General features: G+C 22.8%; 1 protein-coding gene across 2 annotated transcripts in view; it reads left to right on the top strand.

Moving 5' to 3' along the window:
- LOC117172432 (protein sel-1 homolog 1) overlaps positions 1-7,253 on the top strand; it is a 47,587-nt gene that overhangs the window by 12,971 nt on the left and 27,363 nt on the right. The window contains exon 2 of one of the 2 annotated variants that reach the window (XM_033360357.1): positions 131-503. In XM_033360357.1, coding sequence (XP_033216248.1) covers positions 131-503 — 373 coding nt within the window. Of the gene's footprint in view, positions 1-127; positions 504-7,253 lie in introns of both variants that reach the window. The other variant, XM_033360356.1, reaches the window with a different exon arrangement.

The following is a 7,253-nucleotide window of genomic DNA, read 5'->3' as shown; positions in this document are numbered from 1 at the left end:
GGGGGGGGGGTATAAATAATTATACAATATTGGGTTTCCTATAATAATCCTATAAAAGTAAAGGTACTTTTTTTCTATTTCTTGAGTGATCCAATTTGCAAGAATTTTCAATGAAACACTCATCCAGCAGGTGGAGGTTGAAGAATTGGAAAATGCCTTCGAGCAGTTACGTGAATTGAAAGCCTTGAGGGACACGATATTGAAATTGGAGCCATTTTTGGGAGAAAAATTGCCGAAGCAGCCGAAAGGCGACGAGGAAGAGAATAATAAAGAAATTTCGGAAGCGGAAGGGACTCAGGAGTCGCCAGCCAGGATGGACTGGACCCAGGATCCAGCGCTGAGAAATGCTTGGATGAAAGCTATGATCGCTCAGGCGAAAGATTCGGATTCGCTCGAGTCGGAGTCGAGATTGGGCGAGGATAACGATTACGAGGGTTGGAATGGCGAGGAGGAGCAGCTCGAGGAACAAGTTCAAGAACCACTCACTCCAGAGCAGCAAGAAGGTATTTTTGTTTTTTTTTTTGCTTTTTTGAAAAAAAATTAATTAATTACACTATTTTACTCTCTTTTATTTTGAAAAAAATCAGATTAAAGACACTATTTTCTCGCAATTGTTTGCTAATACCACTATTGCTTTATTTTTCCTGGAAAAATATTTGTAAACTTTTTCCCTAATTTGCTACAAATTATCTAAATGGTTGATAATATTTTAACAAAACAGCTGATCTTTAAATTACGTAGTGTAATTTTCAATAAAAAAGTTGAATTCTCAACATATTACTTACATTTTCGACAAAACGATTGTATTTTCTGTCAAATTGTTGAATTTTTAGTTGCTTTTTGTAGCTTAGGATACTTATTTTAAACAATTTTTTAAAAAATTTTAATTAACAGAAGTTGAATATAAACAAAATAAATTTTAGACGAAACAGATAAATTTTCAGTCTAAAAAGAAAACTGTTCAATTTTCAAGAGAGTAGTTTAATTTTATACAAAAAAATATATTTTTTTAGTCAAAAAGACCAATTTTTTACAAAACTATTGAATTTTCACTAAAAAAGTTAATTTATTTTAACCAAACAGTTGAAATCCTACCAAAATAGTTTACTCTACAACCATAAAATATGAATTTTTAACAACAAAAATTCATTTTGAACCCCATCATTGAATTTTTAACAGAAAAGTAAATCTGCAACCATATACTTTTATTTTCTGCTAAAATATTTTAATTTTGAACCCAAAAAGGCGAATTAAAAACGGCTGTATTTTTAATTAAAAAATTACTTTTCATCCAAATAGTTTTATTTTCTACCCAAATAGTTGAATTTTCAATCCTAAAATATTCATTCTTAACATATTTGGTCAATTAACGACAAAATAATTGAATTTTCTACTAAATTGTTGAATTTTCAGTTGCATTTTCTAGCTGAGGATACTAATTAAAAATTTTTTTTTTTAATTTTAATTAAACAGGGGTTGAATATAAATAAGATGAGTTTTCCGCAAAATAGTTCAATTTTCCAGCTGAAAATATGAATTCTTAAAAGAATAGTTTAACTATCTACAAAAACAATTGCATTTTCCAGCAAAAAAAAACAATTGTCTACAAAACTGTTGAATTTTCACTTTAAAAAGTTGAATCCCTACCAAAATAGTTGACTTTTCAACAGAAAAATAAGAATTTTTAACAACAAAGTTCATTTACGACAAAAAAATTGAATTTTCAATAAAAAAGTTGAGTTTTTGACAAAAAAGTTCATTTTCAGCCAAAAGAGATGAATTTTAAACCCAGAAATATCAATATCCACAAAAATATGAATTTAAAAAAACGATTGAATTTTCTACTGAAAAAGATAAATTTTCAATTACATAAAGATGAATTTTCAAAACAAAAATAATTAACGACAAAAAAAGTTGACTCTAAAATAGTTGAATTTTTAATAACAATGATCAATTTTTAACCAACAAAATGAATTTCCAACAAAAAAGTTCACTTTTAAAATAAAAATTTTAAGATTTACACGAGTAGTTTTATTTTTAACTAAATCTTTTTATTTTCTACCAAATTATTAAATTTTCAAGCCCAAAAGACAAATTTTCTACAAAAGAGTTTAATTCTGAATCAAAAAATATTAATAACTAATAAAATAATTTTCAACAACAAAAAAAATTATTTACGAACAAATAGTTGAATTTTCAATAGAAAAGTTGAGTTTTCGACAAAAAAGTTTATTTTCTGCCAAAAGAGATGAATTTTAAACCAAGAAAAATATGCAATTACAAAAATAACAAATATGCAATATACAAAAAATATGGTAATTGATATTTAAAAAAAAATTGATTTTAAAGAAAAAAAGATGCATTTTTAAAAAAACTATTGAATTTTTGAGGAAAAAAGATGGCATTAACAAAATAGTGGAATTTTCAACAAAACGAGATTAATTTTTAGCAAAACAAAAAAATTAATTTTCAACTAAATAATTAAATTTTCAACAAATCGTTTCATTTTCTACCAAATCATAAAAATTTTCAAGGCAAAAAGAGGAATTTTCTACAAAAAAAGTTTAATGTTGAACCTAAAAATATGAATTATAACAAAAAGTTGAATTTTCTAGAGAAAAGTTCATCTTCAATTAAGAGAGATGAATTTTTAACCAAGAAATATGAATTTTATACGATAAAAGATAAATTTTCAATCCGAAAAAGACGAATATTCAATAAAACGGTTGAATTTTCAACCGAAAAAAATTACTAACAAAATAATTTAATTTTTAAATAAATAGTTCAATTTTCAACAAAATCGTTTCATTTTGTACCAAATTATTGAGCTTTCAAGCCCAAAAGACAAATTTTCTACAAAAGAGTTTAATTTTGAACTCAAAAAAATTTATTTTTAACAAAAAAGTTAATTTAAGACCAATTATTTAATTTTTCCGCTCCAACTTTTTTTCTACTTTTTATTTTTAACAAAATCGTTTTATTTTCTACATTTTTAGCATTTTTTTTAGCATTTTTTTTAGCCAAGAGAGGTGAATTTCAAACCAATAAATATAAGTTTTGTACCATAAAAGATACATTTTAAATAAAAAAAGATGAATTTTCAACCGAAAAATATGAATTTTTAACGAAAAAAAAATTAAAATTAATTTTTTTCCACATAATTTTCGACAAAACAGTTAAATTTTCAACCGAATAGTTTAATTTTATACAAAAAGAATTCTATTTTTCAGTCAGAAAGACCAATTTTTAACAACAAAAAATCATTTTCAACCACATACTTCAATTTTTAACAGAAAAGTTACTTTTCAACCAAACATTTTTATTTTCTAAAAAAATATTTGAATTTTTAACAAAAAAAAAAAAAAGAAAATCTCAAAATATCACGTAAATTTTCCACACAAAAAATATAAATTTTCCATCAAATTGTTGAATTTTCAAACAAAAAACACAAATTTTCAACAAAAAAGTTATTTTGCAATTAAATAGTTAATTTTATACCAAAATGGTTGAATATACAAATAAAAAAAAGACAAATTTTCAATTAAACATTTTAATTTTCAAAAGAAAAGTTTAATTTTATAAAAAAAAAAACAATTATATTTTCCAGTCAAAAAGACAAACTTTTTACAAAACTGTTGAATTTTCACTAAAAAATTTCATTTTCAAGCAAAGAGTCGAATTCCCAACAAAATAGTTCACTTTTCAAGCATAAAAGATGAATTTTCAACAACAAAAATTCATTCTTAACAGAAAAGTTAAACAGAAAGATTAATTTTAAACCAAGAAATATAAAATTTTTACCATAAAAGATACATTTTCAATTAAAAAAAGATGAATTTTCAACAGAACAGTTGAATTTTCTACAAAAAAAGATGTGTTGAACAAAATAATTTAATTTTCGAAAAACATGATTAATTTTTAACCAAGCAAATAAAAAACTTTTATTTTAAAAAAAAGATGCACTTTCAAAAAAACTATTGAATTTTCGAGTGAAAAATGTGGCATTAAAAAAATAGTTGAACTTTCAACCAAATAGTTAAATTTTCAATAAAATTATTGAATTTTCGAAAAACATTATTTTTTTTAACCAAAAAAATAAATATTCAACAAAATAGTTAATTTTTTAAACTAATAGTTTAAAATTTACCCTAATAGTTTAATTTTCAACCAAATCTTTGCATTTTTTTTTAAATTATTGAATTTTCAAACCAAAAACACGAATTTTCTACAAAAAAGTTTAATTTTGAATCCAAAAATATTAATTTTTAACAAAAAATTTGAGTTTTCGACCAATTATTTCATTTTTCTGCTCTAACTTTTTTTCTACTTTCTATTTTTAACCAAAAAAATTAATTTCCGACAAAATACTTAACTTTTTAAATAAATAGTTCAAGATTTACACGAATAGTTTTATTTTCAACCAAATCATTTCATTTTCTACCAAATTATTGAACTTTCATGCCAAAAAGACGAATTTTCTAAAAAAAAAAAAAAAAACAGTTTAATTTTGAACCCAAACATGTGAATTTAAAAAAACGAAAAAATGTTTTACGTACCAATAGTTGAATTTTCAATAGAAAATTTGAGTTTTCGACAGAAAAGTTCATTTTCAGCCAAAGAGATCAATTTTAAACCAAGAAGTATAAATATCAACAAAAAATATAATGGTTGATATTTAAAAAAAATTTAATTTTAAATAAAAAAAATATGCATTTTCAAAAAAACCATTGAATTTTCGATCGAAAAAGATGACATTAACAAAATAGTTGAATTTTCAACAGAACAAGAAAAATGTTTAGAAAAAAAAAAATTTTAACCAAATAATTAGATTTTCAACAAAATCGTTTCATTTTCTACCAAATACTAAAATTTTCAAGCCAAAAAGAGGAATTTTCTACAAATATCTAACTATTTACTTTTTTTTCTTCACATTTTCTCTGCAAATTTAACCATTTTGTTGAAAATTCTTTTTGTTTATTAATTTTTGTATCGTTTTTAGTTAAAAACTTAAGGATTGAGTTCAAACTTGATTTTTTTTTTGTAATGTTTTTGTTGTAGAAAATTAATCTTTTTCGCTGCAAATTTAGCTATTGCATTCTTGATTGTAAATTAATATTTTTTAGTCAAAAATTCAAATATTTGGTTAAAAAATCCTGTTTTGTTAGAAATTCATCTTTTTTGGTAGAAAATAAATCATATTGTCTGAAAATTTATTTGGATTGTAAATAAAACTATTTTGGTTAAAAATTTAACTATTTTGTTATAAATTCGATTTTTCAAATTCATTTTTCAAGTGAAAATTGACCCATTCCATTTTTTATTCTAAATTTATCCTTTTCAGTTAAAAATTCAAATATCTGTTTGAAAATTTAACTATTTTGATAAAAAATTTAACCATTTTGTTAAAATTTTCTTTATTTTTAAAATTAATTTCTTAAGTGAAAAATAACCCATTCAATTTTTTATTATAAACAGGAAAGTAAAGTATTTTGTTAAAAATGTGTCTCTTTTATAGATAATTGATCTTATTGTTTAAAATTCATCTCCTTAGTTGAAAGTTTATCTATTTTGTGGAAATTTCGTTTTATCTTAGGGTAAAGACTTAATTTTTTTAATTAAAAATATTTTGATAAAAATTGGTCTTTTTTTTAATTAATCTTCTTGCTCAAAATTTCATCTATTAAGTTGAAAATATTTTTGTTTTTTGTTTTAAAATTATTTTTTCTACCAACTTTAATTTAAATATTCGATTTTTAATTGCAAATTAATATTTTTTAGATGAAGATTCAACTGTTTGGTAGGAAATCAATCATCTTTCTTCAAAATTATAGTTCAATTTTGAAGAAAGATGATAAAAAAAAAATGAAGAAAAAAAAAAATTATTCGTTTTTTTTCTGTTTAAAAATTAATTTTTTCTTCTGAAAGTCTAAATATTCCATTTTTGATTGAAACTTTAAATTTTTTAGCTGAAAATTCAAATATTTTGTTGAACATCATTTTTCGAGTAAAAAATTATCTCTGTCAAAAACTCTTGTTTTTGTTAGAAAATTCAACTATTTAATTGACAATTAATTTTTTATATTCAAAACTAATTTTTTCTGCTGAAATTTTTATTAAAAAGTACCAGTTTGGTTGAAAAGTCAACTGTTTTGTTGAAAAATCGTTTTTTTTTCAGTTCAGGATTCAACTATTTTATTGAAAATTCGTTTTTTGGGTTAAATTCCACTTTTTGATTTAAAATAAAAATCTAGTTGGTTGAATTATCAATTATTTATTACAATTTTCGTTAAGAATTCAGTCTCTTTTATTTAAAAATTCATTTCTTTGTAGAAAATTCAAAAATTTGGTTAAAAAGTAATTTTTGTATTTAATCATGCCAAAAATTAGATCTCTGAAAAAAATTTTTTATATGATTTTAAGAATCAAAATAATGTTACCGATGATGATATTTAAAAAAAACCTTATTTTGAATAAAACAAATTTAAAAGTTACAAAAAACATTTATTTTAAGAATGCTTTTTATAACTGAATTTTCTCTTCTGTCGCTTTTTATCAATTTTTAACGAACAGTTAAATTTTAATGCATCATGGTTTATTTTTTCAGAGAAAAAATTTTCTACAACTAATGTTTTTAATTTTAAAAGTAAATTTGTTTGTGGTTGAAATCTTTAAAATAATTTTTTGCAAAGAAAAAAGTGTGTAAACAAATAACTTTACGTAAGTTTTAAACTGTTTTTCGCGCACATATTCTTTTTTCGTAAGAAATGACATTTCTTTCGTACATATTAAAATATTTTGTTGAAAATTTGTCTTTTTCGGTAGAAAATTAATCTTCTTAGTTGAGAATTTATGTTTTTGATTGAAAATTGAACAATTTTTTGAAAAAACTGATCCCTTTCGTTTGAAAATTCGCTCGAGTCTATATTTGAGGCGTAGTAATCCACCATAGTTTTATGTAATTTGGACTAATTTTGTATATAGATGTGGATTTCATTTTTAAAAGTTATTTTCCCTTTCATGTCGTCTATTCCTAAATTTAAAAAATATTTAAAACTAGCAGCCCCAGCCACGCGTTGCTGTGGCTCAGTTATACTACGTTGAATTTATATTATACTAAACTCGGCGCCATCTATTGGCTGCTTACCCAACCTACACCGACTTCTGTTAAAAAATGATGGAGTACACAGATAAAAACATTTAATTTGCAATAAAAAAAATATTGAGGTAATTAAATAAGATAAAAAGTATCCTAT

Source organism: Belonocnema kinseyi, chromosome 5 (assembly GCF_010883055.1).
Source record: "Belonocnema kinseyi isolate 2016_QV_RU_SX_M_011 chromosome 5, B_treatae_v1, whole genome shotgun sequence".
NCBI lineage: Eukaryota > Metazoa > Arthropoda > Insecta > Hymenoptera > Cynipidae > Belonocnema > Belonocnema kinseyi.
The sequence above is the reverse complement of the archived record's forward strand: the minus strand, read 5'-3'. Positions and strand labels throughout refer to the sequence as shown.